Raw genomic sequence first — 14,719 nt, 5'->3', positions numbered from 1 at the left:
AGACAAGAAATAAAGAGAAACCCACTCTGTGTAACAGATACCAAAGTGAATAATGAGATTTAAAACCAGTTTTAAGAGCAGAAAATGTAATATAAAGTCTTCCAGAATGAAGGTCAGACATCTTTATAGCTAGAAATAGAAATTAGCAAAATACCTACTGAAAGAAAATTCCTCAGACAAAAGATAGTAAAGCGAAGCCACCTCAGGGGTTTACACAGGCGATGCTCCCAAAACCAACTGTTCAGATGCGTTTGAAGATAAGCAGGTGTGTGACTGGAAGGGAAAAAGAAACAAAGAGATGTGAGGAGAAACAAGCTGGAGTTGCAGGCCAAGAGTCTTCGCTTGCACACTGAAAAGGCCAGTGCAGGGCCTAGTTACAAATACTGGATCCCGAGTCAGGAATCTGTTGTGACAATGGCATTTAAGGGGAATGAAGCCATATGAAGCTATCTATATATGTAAATCTGAATCCTAAAAGTAAATAGGAAGGGAAAAGTTTCTACGCTAAAATGCTTTTGAAGGGGTAACAATTTTTTATTACCACTTTGAATAAATGAGGAAAACTTGCCATGACCTAAATCAGGCAAACATGAAAAAGACTTGTTTATCTTGCCTACATTGTTTTTAAAGTCTATAAATTATAGTGTGGAGCAGTAGCAGTGTGAGATACTTGATACTGGTTGGAGTGAAGGGATTGGAAAGTAACATGGGTTTTTAATTTCCTGTTTGTCGGATGCTCTGCCTGTACATGTGTCATCTTATCACCCACAAAAACCCAGTGTGTTGCTTAAACTAAATTCTCTCTGTTTTACTTAATGTTAAGACACCAAGGACTTGAAGGAGTAGGTAACTTGCTTAATAGCAGATTCTGGGAGTTTGGGGCCTGGGATTGGAATGTGGAGACAAGTAATGATCTTATTTTGGAGGTTGGAAGATTTCACAAAAACAGGGCATCAACATTGGTTAACGCTACATTCAGACGTTTCTGTTTTTTTCTTTTTATACTTTTTTATTTAGTTGAGAGTCAGAGTTAGTAGAGAAAGAGAGGGAAAGACACAGAGAGAGATCGTCTATCCTCTGGTTTACTCTCCCAGACTGGTCCAGGCCCAAGCCAGGAACCAGGAGCATCTTCCAGCTCTCCCACGTGGGAGCAGGGGCCCAAGGACTTGAGCTGTTTTCCAGGTGCGTTAGCAGGGAGCTGGATCAGGAGTGGAGCAGCCAGATCTGGAACCGGCCCTCATGTGGGATGCTGGTGTTGCAGGTGGTGGCTTTACCTGCTACACCACAATGCAGGTCCTACATTCAGAAGTTTAAACCTGGGTCCAGCACTGTGGTATAGTAGGTTAATTCTCCAGCTGTTGTGTTGGCATTCCATTTGGGCACTGGTTTAAGTTGTAGCTGTTCCATTTCCCATCCAGCTCCCTGCTAATGGCCTGGGAAAGCAGTGGAAGGTGGCCCAAGTGGTTGGGCACCTACACCTGAGTGAAAATCCAGATGAAGTTCCTGCCTCCTGGCTCGGCCTGGCCCAGGCCTGGCCCAGGCCTGGCCACTGCAGCCATTTGGGGAATAAACCGGCAGATGGAAGAACTCTCTCTATTTCTCTCTCTTTCTCTCCTCTCCCTCTCTCTATCTGAAACTCTGCCACTTAAATAAATAAATAAGTGTATTTTTAAATTTAAACCAGAAAAAAAAAAGTCAGACCCTTGAGATAATTAAGGAGGTTGGACCAATATTTGAGGAATGATTCCAGTGTCCTGAGGTTTGCCTCCATCTCTGAGGCCAGCACTTGAAAAGGCATTTTTTCAGATTTGACCAAAAACGTGGCTGAAGAAAACAGGCCCCACAGCACTGAGTCCCGGTAAGCTCTCCCTGTACCCAGTATCCCTTGACAATCTCCAGATTTCGTAATGTACCTGCTCCTTCTCTTTCTTCAGTCTTCCTCTCCTTCTATTTGATTATTGAAGAGAATAATAGATGTTTCTTTTTGAAATTTGACTAGGTTCAGGAGAATCACAATTTCCATCTTTGATCTTTCCTTTCGCCTCCGCTGGAAGATGCGTTATGAGACCCGGGCAGCCTGCCTACCGGCATTTGAAGCACAGTATCTTAAATTCTGCCAACTTTTGCTTCATCTGAGATATATGTGTGTGATTGCTATGACTTTCTGATAGTTATCTTTTTCAGAATGCCTTTTGCTTTTTTCTTTCTTTTTCTTTTTCTTTTTTTTTTTTTTTGGACAGGCAGAGTTAGAGAGAGTTATAGACAGTGAGAGAGAGACAGAGAGAAAGGTCTTCCTTCCGTTGGTTCACTCCCCTAATGGCCGCCATGGCCGGCGCTGCTCCGATCCGAAGCCAGGAGCTGGGTATTTCCTCCTGGTCTCCCATGCGGGAACAGGGCCCAAGCACTTGGGCCATCCTCCACTGCACTCCCGGGCCACAGCGGAGAGCTGGACTGGAAGAGGAGCAACCGAAACTAAAACGAGACTAGTACCTGGTGCCTCAACCGGGACTAGAACCTGGGGTGCCGGCGCCGCAGGTGGAGGATTACCCTAGTGAGCCATGGTGTCGGCCAAAATGCCTTTTTCTTTTAAAGATTTATTTATTTATTTATTTGAAAGTCAGAGTTACAGAGAAAGAGGGAGAGAAAGAGAATCTTCCATCTGTTGGTTCACTCCCCAAATGGCTACAACTGCCAGGGTTGGACCAGGCTGAAGCCAGGAGCCTGGAACTCCATCTGGGTTTTCCACATGGGTGGCAGGGGCCCAAGCACTTGGGCCATTATCTGCTGCTTTCCCAGGAGCATTAGTGGGGAGCAGGATTAGAAGTGAGCAGCCCGGCCTCAAACAGGTGCTTATATGGGATGTCAGCCTCACAGGTGCCCGCCTCTCAGTGCTTTTTAACCTGGAGTCTGTTATCTGATGAGAGTTGAGCCAGTGCAGCCTTCTGCTGACCATGCGTACCTGTCATCCCACCTCCGTGCCATTATATTTTAGATACATCTTTTGGGCTGTGAATAGTTGGGTCTTAGACTTTTTAAATCCTGTCTGTCTGTAAATTATTTGGAATATTTAGACAATTGAAATTTAATGGTTATTGATATGGTCTGTACTTTTTTTTTTTTTTTGACAGGCAGAGTGGACAGTGAGAGAGAGAGGTCTTCCTTTACTGTTGGTTCACCCTCCAATGGCCACTGCGGCTGGTGCGCTGCGGCTGGCACAGCGCGCTGATCCGAAGCCAGGAGCCAGGTGCCTCTTCCTGGTCTCCCATGGGGTTCACGGCCCAAGCACTTGGGCCATCCTCCACTGCACTCCCGGGCCACAGCAGAGAGCTGGCCTGGAAGAGGGGCAACCAGGACAGAATCCGGCGCCCCGACCGGGACTAGAACCTGGTGTGCCGGTGCCGCAAGGCAGAGGATTAGCCTATTGAGCCACGGCGCCGGCCTGGTCTACACTTTTATTATTTGTTTTTTAAGATTTTACTTTTTTATAATTTTCTGTTTTACTGTTTTATAATTTTCTTTTTTTCTGAACAAATTTATATTTATTCAAATGAACATACTTATAGTACTTGCTTTATAGCCCTTGTCTGAAAACTTTAATAGATTATCTTGGAGTTGGCATTTATGGATTATGTTTTTTCTTGAGACCAGATCATATTTGCCTGGCTTTCTTCATATGTTGATGATTTTGAATTGTGTTCTAGACGGTGTGCATATTGTGTTCTTGATCCTGTTATTTTACTCAGACATGTTACATTGAGACCTTTTAGCCTTGTGTGACTCGGACTGCAAACTGCCTTCCTTTGATGAGTGGCGACTTAAATCTGACACTCTGAGCTGCAAGCTGCTTTATGGTCGCCACTTGTGTCTTTTTTTTTTTTTTAATGATTTATTTATTTTACTTGAAAGTCAGAGTTACACAGAAAGAGGAGAGACAGAGAGAGAGAGAGAGGTCTTCCATCCGATGGTTTACCGATCCGAAGCCAGGAGCTTCCTTTGGGTCTCCTGCGTGGTGCAGGGGCCCAAGGACTTGGACCATCTTCCACTGCTTTCCCAGGCCACAGCAGAGAGCTGGATCAGAGGAGGAGCAGTCGGGTCTCGAACCAGCGCCCATATGGGATGATGGTGCTTCAGGCCAGGGCGTTAACCTGCTGCGCCACAGTGCCGGCCCCACCACGGGTGTCTTCACGGCCACTCCCTCCCTGTGTGTTAGGAATCATCTGCAGACTTGTGGATGTAGATGTAGAATTTGGTGCCTCCCTTATCTTCTTCTTATTGAAGATCCTCCCGCTTTTGGAGATGTTTTAGTCTCATTCACTGGGTTCTTTTGCTCAGAAAGATGGCAGGCTTATAGTTGTAGTTGTCTCCCACATCTCAGGGCAAAGCTACAAAAAAAGGCTAATTGTGGGGCTGACATTGTGGTGTAGCAGGTGGAGCCCTAGCTGTGATGCTGGCATCCCATATGAGTGCCAGGTAGAGTCCCTGCTGCTCCACTTCTCATCGAGCTCCCTGCTACTGCGCCTGCTGAGGCAGTGGAGGGTGACCCACTTTCTTGGGCCCCTGCACCCATGTGGGTGACTCAGAAGAAGCTGCAGGCTCCTGGCTTCTGGCTTGGGACATGTCCAGCTCTGGTTGTTGCAGCCATTTGGGGAGTGAACCAGTGGGTGGAAGATCTCTATCTGTCTCTTCCTCTTTCTCTAACTCTGCTTTGCAAATAAATCTTTAAAAAACAAAACAAAACAAAACAACAACATACAAAATGAGTAACCCTGTGCTGATGTCTGGCATTTTGTTTTGGGTATCCAAAACATGTGCCTCTGTTCTGTTTAGAACCTTGAGATAGCTGTGCTTTGTGTTTTGTTGACAAGTTATGTGTGACGTTTGTGGACTTTGTTTTTATAGGTGCATACTCTTCGATAACAGAACACACTGTTTTTCATTGTATGGGAATAAGTCAGTGAGGTCAAAAGAAGTGTTAAGAAAAAAAAAAAGTTTAGAGTATTTAGCTAATTTTTAACCTACAATAAAAATTGGTAGATTCATGTTCTATAGTAAACATTTAATCAACTTCCTGATTTTTACTTTTTTTTTTTTTTTTTTGGACAGGCAGAGTTAGTGGGAGAGAGAGAGAGACAGAGAGAAAGGTCTTCCTTTTTTCTGTTGGTTCACCCCCCAAGTGGCCGGTACGGCTGGTGCGTTGCGGCCAGATTGCTGTGCCGATCCGAAGCCAGGAGCCAGGTGCTTCCTCCTGGTCTCCCATGTGGATGCAGGGCCCAAGCACTTGGGCCATCCTCCACTGCACTCCTGGGCCACAGCAGAGAGCTGGACTGGAAGAGGAGCAACCGGGACAGAACTGGCGCCCCAACCGGGACTAGAACCTGGTGTGCTGGCGCCGCAGGCGGAGGATTAGCCTAGTGAGCCGCGGCGCCGGCCGAGTTTTACATTTTGTAAGAGGAAATAGTGGTGTACAGTTTCTATAATGAGCCCTAATTTATGGAATTTCTGCATTTCTGCTTATGGTATTTTCCAATTGTAAAATAAATCGTAGGTTATACCAACAGAGCAAATATAGTATTTTCAGCTTTAATAGGTACAGCTCTAACTTTGCATTTTTTGTGATTTATTATAATTGAAAATAACTTTTGTGAACACCTACACACATAGTTTCTGAAACTCATTTAATATTTCTAAGTAGTGTCTTTCAAACTGTAGATGGCCTGACCTATTATTGGTTAATGAATAATGAAATAATTTTAGGGGGTTCTGAAATAGCATAAAAAAAAGAACCACAAAAGGGGTGGTGAGAGAACACTGCTAAGGGCAGAAGTTGCCGTGTGAAACTTCGGTGTATGTATGTCGCTATGTGACACAAGATTTACTTCTTACTGTGGGGTGTGATCCGGAAGACTTTAATACTCCTGTTCTTAGAGAGCTGGCTAAGATGTAGGTGATCATCTAACCTTATTTTTTTTTCAGTTTTAAAGAGTTAATATTATAGTAATTTTACATAATTTTGAGTGTGCATAGAATTGTGGTTTATAGAGTAATTTTGAGAAATTAAGATCATATTAAAGCATTTACATAGGAATTAGAGGAGTAATGAAGTTATTGTATCTTGAACTGACACTTCAGAAGCATTCTAAGTTAGAAGTTATGTAAGTGAGGTGCAGAGCACCACCATATTAACAGTTTCAGCATGAGATTAAGAACATGGAAATATTAGTGGCTTATTTTCCTTATGTTCTAAGTTACTTTGGTGAACTTGAGACCTTGCACATTTGTGGAGATATAAGGGGGTCTCCGATCTAAATTTGAATGTGAAATAATAAAACAAATTATGTTAAAATGGAGTCCGGGATTGGCACTTGATACAGCAGTTAAAACACCAGTTGGGACGTCCATAACCTGTGTTGGAGTGCCTTACTTCAAGTCCTGTCCCACTCTAAGTTCTACCTTCCTGCTGATGTGCTAAGTGGGAGCCGGCAAGTGCCGGCACAAGAGGTTGTGTTCCTGCCATTCACATGGGAGAACTGGACTAGGTTCCCAGCTCCTGGGTTCTTTGTGGCTCAGACCCAGCTCTTGGGAAGATCTCTCTCTCTCTCTCTCACTCTCTCACTCTCACTCTCACTCTCAGTCACTTACTCACTGTTACCCTGCCTTTCAAATAAGATGAAAATAAAAAATACTGTTTGGATAATTTAGTATTCTAATGTATGAAGAGTTTTTAAACAGTTCATAAAACGTGAGTGTCAAAAAAGTACGCATAGATTTCAAAAATTTTTTATACCAAAATCCTATTAACTTGTAAAATATCTGAACATAATCTGATCTGAGGCACTAAAATGTTATAAGAAATCAGTTTGAAAAGAGCCATTTTTGAGAAACATGAATTCTTCTAAAATTGAAGCAACAACAAACATCAAACTTATAGCGAAGCTGCTGCAGAAGAATGCTTTTAAAAAGTTTATGATGGGACTGGCACTGTGGTATAGCGGGTAAAGCTGCCACCTGCGGCACCTGCATCCTATATGGCCACTGGGTCAAGTCCTGGCTGCTCCACTTCCGATCCAGATCCTTGCTAATGATCTGTGAAAGCAGTGGAAGATGGCCCAAGTGCTTGGATCCCTGCACCTGCATGGGAGACCCAGAAGAAGCTCCTGGCTCCTGGCTTCAAATTGGCCCAGCTGCAGCTGTGCAGCCATTCAGGGAGTGAACCTGTAGATGAAATATTCTCTCTTTCTCTCTCTACATCTCTCTCTCTCTCTTTCTCTCTCTCTTTGTGTGTGTGTGTAACTCTGCCTTTCAAATAAATAACTCTTAAAAAAAGTTTATGATGACAATGCCCACAGAAATCAGTGTTTATAAAGAGATGACTTTTAAAAACGGGTGCAGCGATGTTGAGGAAGAGCCCTGAGCAGCAGTCCACCCAGCAGTTTACAAAGAAAACATTAATGCTGTTTGTGCCCTAGCTGAAGAGGACCGGCCGCTCATAGCAGCAGCAGCAGCTGATGGCATGGACGTCAGCTGGGTCACAGCTTTGCATTCTGACTGCGATTTGAAGTGGTGCAAACTCTGCTCATGGGTGCCAAAACTGGCGTGCCCAGATCAGGTGGAAGTAAGAGCAGAGCTTTCAGTGGACATTTTAAACAAGTGCAATCAGGGTCCTGCAGCATTTCTTCAAAGAACTGGAGCAGGAAGTGAAACTTGGCTTTACCAGTGCGATGGTGAAGACACAGCACACCAGCAGTGACTGTGGGGAGGTGGTCGTGGCCCCCTCAGAACAGAAGCAGGTGGATCGAGAGCGAAGGCACAGCAACGGTTTCTTGGACTCTCAAGGCGAGTCGCGTGCTGACTCTCTGGAGGTAACGTGCTTATCATGAGAGTGATCTGAGAAGGTCGCCCAGGCCTCGCGGGAAAGCCCGGGAAAGCTCGGGCACTTTCCTGGCTGCCGCGCATGCTTGTCATCAGTCGAGAGCAGTTTAGGAGAGTTTTGAGGGAAATCGAGGCGTTCACCTTACGGTGGTGATTTGGCTCCTTCTGTTTTTGTTTTCTGATCTTAGAAATCTTGACGAGCAGCTGCTTGTCTTCCGCTAGTGATGCACACCAGACTGCACCGGCATGGTCAGCGTCCCAGCACCCTTGCTTCTCCAGGGTGGACTAACTTGCTGAAATCATTGCTCAGAGAAGTGTCTTGACCTTGTAGAGGCTGCGTTGGGAAGTAGTGTACGTTTTTAATTTTGATCTTTCAATTCTTTTTTTTTTTCTGTGAACTTTCTGAAGTTCCCTCTATGTATACAGGAAAGAAGCAAATGTACTTTATGTTACAAATAAGTAAATATAATTTAGTGTAAGGCAAAAAAGGCTGCACAAGATTTTGTTGTTTCATATGTAATTAATATATCCATGATATTTTTATGGGTCTCTGAGGAATCATTAAATCGTTTACTGTAAGACTTTCACCTTGGTGAAGGGACTTTGTCTTGTTCATATTTCTATCACTAGTGCCTATTATAGACCTGGAAAATAATATGTTCTAGGCAGTGTTCTTTCCTTACTTTTCTTTTTCTTTCAGCACCTTGATTTTTTTTTTTTTTAGAAGATTTCTTTATTATTTTGAAAGGCGGAATTACACACAGACACACACACACATGCACACACACACAGCTGTCTTTGGTCTGCTGGTTCACTCCCCAGTTGGCTGTAGAGGCTGGGACTGGGCCTGGGGTTCTTTCTGGGTCTCCCCAGTAAGAGGCAGGCATCCAACTACTCAGGCCATCTGCTTTCCCCGGGGTGTTTGCAGGGAGCTGAATTGGAGGAGAATAGCAGAGGCTGGAACCTTTGCTCTGATATGGGATGCTGTCCCCTCAGGGGGTGGCTTAGCCTACAGTGACACAACAGTGGCACCAGAACCTTGATGTTTTTGAAGTCCCACTTATTTTACAGAATTTTCCTCAGTTTTTATTCTCTTTCCCCCAATCAAATTTTGTTTATGATTTTTTTTTATTAGAAGGATAAACAAGTGACTTTGTGACCTTTACCAGATACACAGAGAGAGGCATTTGATGTCCATTTGCCTCTTGTTGGTGATGTCAGCTCTCTCTTGGGTAAGGGGGAGCTTATTTTCTCTGCTGTGTAATTACTTTATTCTTTGGTAACATTAATGTATTTATTGGTAGATCCTTTGGAATACACATATATGTATATATATAAGAAGATTTTTTTTTAGTTATTTGAAAGGCAGAGTTACAGGGTGGGGGGGACAGAGATGGATCTTCCATCTGCGGGTTTACTCCTCACATGTCTACAATGGCCAGGACTTGGCCAGGCCGAAGCCAGAAGCCAGGAGCTTCAACTGTGTTGGCTGCAGGGGCCCAAACACTTGGGTTGTCTTCTGCTGCTTTCCCAGGCGCCTTAACAAGGAGCTGGATTGGAAGTGGAGCAACTAGGACTTGAACCAGCACCCATATGGGATGCTGGTGTTGTAGGCTGCAGCTTAACTTGCTATTCCGCAATGGTGGCCCCATCTTTTGGAACATTTATCCAGTTTCAGATTAAACTTTCCCCACCTAGTGTCTGCTGATGATTCTTACTTGAATCAGTTGGCCAGTTGTTTATGTTTGTTTGTTTGTTTTTTAATATTTTATTTATTTATTTTTTTGAGAGGTAGAGTTACAGACAGAGGGAGAGACAGAGAGAAAGGTTTTCCACCCGCTGGTTCACTGCCCAAATGGCCACAACGGCTGGGCTCATCTGAAGCCAGGAGCCAGGAGCTTCTTCCGGGTCTCCCACACAGGTGCAGGGATCCAGGCACCTGGGCCATTTTCTGCTGCCTTCCCAGGCCATAGCAGAGAGCTGGACTGGAGGAGGAACAGCCCGGACATGAACTGGCACCCACAGGGGATGCTGGTGCCGCAGGCCTGCTTAGCCTGCTACGCCGCAGTGCCGGCCCGTTTGGTCTTCTTAGTTTCTCAGGCGGCCAGTGTAAGGACAGTTGGTCCTGGTAATTTTCTGTGAGACCTCACGTGTGCGGCACGTGCATGTGCTCCTTAGGAGTTCAGCCATTTTATTTACCTTATAAAAATTACTGTTGGGGGCTGGCGCTGTGGCGCAGTGGGTTGGCGCCCCGGCCTGAAGGGCTGGTATCCCATGTGGGCACTGGTTCTAGTCCCAGCTGCTCCTCTTCCGATCCAGCTCTCTGCTGTGGCCTGGGATAGCAGTAGAAGATGGCCCAAGTCCTTGGGCCCCTGCACCAGCATGGGAGACCAGGAAGAAGCTCCTGGCTCCTGGCTTCGGATCGGCACAGCTCTGGTCGTATTGGCCATCTGGGGAGTGAACCAGAGGATGGAAGACCTCTCTCTCTGTCTCTACCTCTCTCTCTAACTGTCTTTCAAATAAATAAAGTAAATCTTTAAAAAAATTACTCTGTCATTTGGGCCTAGGACAAATAATTTTACATCATAAAATTCGGTAGAAAAGGCTCTGGAAATTAAGAAAAGTAACTGACTTTTAAGTCCTGAATCATAGGAGTCACCTTTCCTTATGGGAATCACATGTGCAGTGTGACAGGTTATGGATAATCAGTAATACGTGTTAGAACATAGGACTGGGAGAGTAGGTAGCCGCCACTTCCTGAGGGGCCTGGTGTGCCAGGCTTAGGACTGAAGTTTGGTTTTATTTTGTTGTTCATAGGGAGCTATTGGAGAATTTTAAGGAAGAAAAATGAAGTGTTGGATTGGGGCTAAATTGGAGGCAGGTAGCCCGGTTAGAAGACTATTGTGATAATCCACAGTACCCATGGAAGACGTGGACAGTGGAAGACGTGGGTAATCAGGGTCTGAGGTGGATCTTGAATTCTGGAAAACATTTTAGATACTGTAGAAAAATTCAATTCAGATAGATTTCTTCTTTTTTAAAGATTTATTTATTTATTTCAAAGTCAGAGGTAGAGGGAGAGGCAGAGAGAGAGAGAGGGAGAGGGAGGAAGGTATCCTCCATCGGCTGGTTCACTCTTCAGATGGTTGAACGCTCAGGGCTGGGCCAGGTTGAAGTCAGGAGCCTGGAGCTTCATCCAGGACTCCCACATGAGTGTCACAGGCCCCTACACTTGGGCCATCTTCTGCTACTTTTCCTAGGCCATTAGCACGGAGCTGGATCAGAAGTGGAACAGCTGGAACACAAATCCATATGAGATGCCAGTGTTGCAGGTGGTGGCTTTACCTGCTCTGCCACTGTGCTGGACTCATAAATTTATTTCCATTTTATGGAAGAAAATTGAGATCTGGAGAGATGGCAGTGTAGCTCGGGTCACAGAGCTGGTGAGTGATGCTGGAGTATGAGCCGAAGCAGCGGGTGCACAGCTCAGGGTCTGTTTCATTCCTCTGTACGTCTTCATGCAGTAATTAGTGCAGAGCTTGACCACAGTGCGAATGGGCTTTAATCTTACCTTTTTTGTTTTTTTAATCTTGACTGATTCTGTTAAAGGACCAGGTCAGTGCAGTGTCTTACAGGTCCCCATGAATACCTGCAGGAGCTTTTCTGTGAAGATAGAGACTTGTCAGAATGTTTTTGGGTGCATGACAGCGATCATCCCATTCCTGCTTTGTTGTGAATTCTGTTCCATGTGACTGTGGAGCAGTGGCGGCTGCTGGTGTGATCACTGCACAGATCAGTCCGTACAGGAGCGTTAGCTAACGCGCACCGTGAACTGACTTCTTCTGATTAGATACTACAGATTATGTCTCTGCCACATCTCTGCTCGCCTCTCCTGCCCCGCCTTTCACCATAACCTCTGAAGGTTCAGCGCCAGAAAGAGCAGAACTGTGTCTTTATTTTCTCATCACATTCTCTCGAGAGAGGATAATACCTTCTTTACTCTCTTTCCAGCTTGGCCTTGAGTCACTGCTGTGAATTTAGCTGTTGAAGTCTTTCATGTTGAGTGATCAGTATTCTGGTCAAGTAGAAGCTGTTGTGAGGCTGGCATCCTTCCCCAGTGTAGCTAAGGTGTTTTTTAATTTTTTAAAAATTTTGTTATTAAATCCATTATTAATGTCAGATTGTCAGAGGCGTGTGACAGTTGGCTTTCACAAAACTCCCCTACGTGTCGATACTGGAGGTTTATAGGAGATTCTGTCTGAAACCTTATACTTCTAAGGTTGGAGGAAGCAGTAGGTTGTTAAGTTCAGTAAAGCCATATTTGTGCTGCTTCATGTTGGCAAGGAAAAATAAAACTGCCTTGGTCTTCCTTGGCTTGTTTTTGACTTACCTGATTCAGTTTTGCTGTTGTGTTAATAAATTCAAAGAAAATATTCTAGTTGGTGTCCATCATAACAGGACGCATTGTCAGTTGGAGCGCTTTGGGAAGCGTGAGAGTCTGCTGGGTAACAGCGCTTCGTTGGTCTCTGCGTCCGTCTCACTGTGTGTAGAGGGGTGACCGCCTGCCTTCTGGGTGCTTTTGTGTCCCTCTAGATTAATAATGAAAAAAAGTAAATCTTCCCTGTGTTCAACCTGGTGCAGAGGGTTTTCAAAGACAGTTGGAAATCATTGAACTGCTTTTCACTCCTCCCCATCCGTGCTGTTTACTAGTTGAAATTTGTTAACTATTTAAAACTGATTGGTTTTTAAAATAGCAATTTACTATTTCAAAACTGTTGGCTCTTTTAGCGCATATGCTGGCTTCGTCTTAGAATTTTTATTTTGAGAATAGACTATTTTTAAAGATCACTTTCACTTTTGAGTTTGACAGATGTGCCAGAAGGCCAGTCTAATGAGTCCGGAGGGAGAATTGCGGATTGTGTAGGTTAGGAGAGCCTGGATCTGACTCTGAGTGCAGGCTGTCCATGTTCATTCCTGAGGAGTGGAGATGTGCCCAAAGTTGACTGTTCCTTCCTGTGTCCCACCTGACTCCCTGTCCGTTTGTCTTTCCTAGCTGGAGACAGTCGGATGGCAGCTTAACCTCCAGATGGCTCACTCCGCTCAGGCCAAACTCAAGTCTCCCCAGGCTGTGCTACAGCTGGGAGTGAGCACTGAGGATTCCCAGGTAAAGCATGGCGTCCCATCGTGGCGTAGCCCGTTGTCTATTTGGTCCTGTACGTCGTTAACATCTGGCCTTAAAATTTAACCATAGCTTAGTTAGAATTCAGCCAAGGTTAATACATGGGCAGATCTTTACTTGTGACGGGTTTTGAGGTCAGATTTAAATGTCACTGTGTTTTATCTTTTAAATTTCTCAAGTAATAGCTTATTCTGCAAGGTACCTTTCTTTTTCTTTCTTTCCTTTTTTTTTTTTTTTTTTTTTTGACAGGCAGAGTGGATAGTGAGAGAGAGAGAGAGACAGAGAGAAAAGTTCCTTTGCCGTTGGTTCACCCTCCAATGGCCGGCGCACCGCGCTGATCCGAAGGCAGGAACCAGGTGCTTCTCCTGGTCTCCCATGGGGTGCAGGGCCCAAGCACTTGGGCCATCCTCCACTGCACTCCCTGGCCACAGCAGAGAGCTGGCCTGGAAGAGGGGCAACCGGGACAGAATCCAGCGCCCTGACTGGGACTAGAACCTGGTGTGCCGGCGCCGCTAGGCGGAGGATTAGCCTGTTGAGCCACGGCGCCGGCCGCAAGGTACCTTTCTTATAACAGTTTTTCATAGTGTCTTCTTTAAATTCTGCAGTGAAAAGATTTGTTCAAAACTATGTAAAATTAATATTTTGAAGTTTTAGCTGTTTGTGACTTTTCCTGGTTGTTTTATGTTTTATGCTATGTACAAATGTAGAAGGGATGTTTGTGTCCAGTTAATACCTTTAATATGATGAGGATTGATTCGTGTTTTTGTGGGTGGGGTGTGTGTGTGTGTGTGTGTGTTTATCTGCTTGTGTTTAAATCACAGCTCTTGCAAAATAGACTTTAGGGTTAGTTTCCTGCCACATGGTGATTTTTCCTTCAGCATTAATTTTATTTATTTTTTATTTTTTGACAGGCAGAGTTAGACAGCGAGAGAGAGACAGAGAGAGTTATAGACAGTGAGAGACAGAGAGAAAGGTCTTCCTTCCGTTGGTTCACTCCCCTAATGGCCTCTACGGCCGGCGCTGCACCGATCCGAAGCCAGGAGCCAGGTGCTTCCTCCTGGTCTCCCATGGGGGTGCAGGGACCCAAGCACTTGGGCCATCCTCTGCTGCCCTCCCGGGCCACAGCAGAGAGCTGGACTGGAAGAGGAGCAACTGGGACTAGTACCTGGCGCCCCAACTGGGACTAGAACCCAGGGTGCCAGCGCCGCAGGCAGAGGGTTAGCCAAGTGAGCCACGGTGCCAGCCTCCTTCAGCATTAATTTTAAACAACTTGAACATAGTTATCAAAGATCAGAGAATAGCTATGCAATCATTTTTTCATACTACAGCTTATGGAGATATATTTTTTAGATATAATGAGACCTATTTGTTGTATTTTATGTTTGAATATCTTTTTTAAGATAGAAAAGGGGAGGAAGAATGAGTTTTTTCTACTATGTAGCCTAGACTTTTATCTTGTTTTAAGAAAAACAAAACAGAGGTGAGAATGAAGTGTTTTGATCTGAGGGAGGAGAGATTACAGAAGCTGAATGTGATCAGAAAATCAGTGAAGAAATGTTATTTATAAAGAGCCATGAAGGGTGAGGATATCATCACCTGTTGGTACTTCTGCTGTCATTTATTGTATGATGCACACGTTTGTCTTCCTGGAGAACCGGAATCAGTGTCTTG

At 44.8% G+C, this 14,719-nt stretch overlaps 1 protein-coding gene across 3 annotated transcripts in view; it reads left to right on the top strand.

Moving 5' to 3' along the window:
- COMMD10 (COMM domain containing 10) overlaps positions 1–14,719 on the top strand; it is a 195,147-nt gene that overhangs the window by 22,611 nt on the left and 157,817 nt on the right. For 2 of the 3 annotated variants that reach the window (XM_062189285.1, XM_062189283.1), the window contains exon 5: positions 12,923–13,033. The exons of the other annotated variant lie outside the window; for it this stretch is intronic. In XM_062189285.1, the coding sequence (XP_062045269.1) occupies positions 12,923–13,033 (111 nt within the window). The remainder of the gene's footprint in view (positions 1–12,922; positions 13,034–14,719) is intronic. 3 annotated transcript variants of the gene reach the window in all.

This window comes from Lepus europaeus, chromosome 4, assembly GCF_033115175.1.
Source record: "Lepus europaeus isolate LE1 chromosome 4, mLepTim1.pri, whole genome shotgun sequence".
In the NCBI taxonomy this organism is placed as follows: domain Eukaryota; kingdom Metazoa; phylum Chordata; class Mammalia; order Lagomorpha; family Leporidae; genus Lepus; species Lepus europaeus.
The sequence above is the reverse complement of the archived record's forward strand: the minus strand, read 5'-3'. Positions and strand labels throughout refer to the sequence as shown.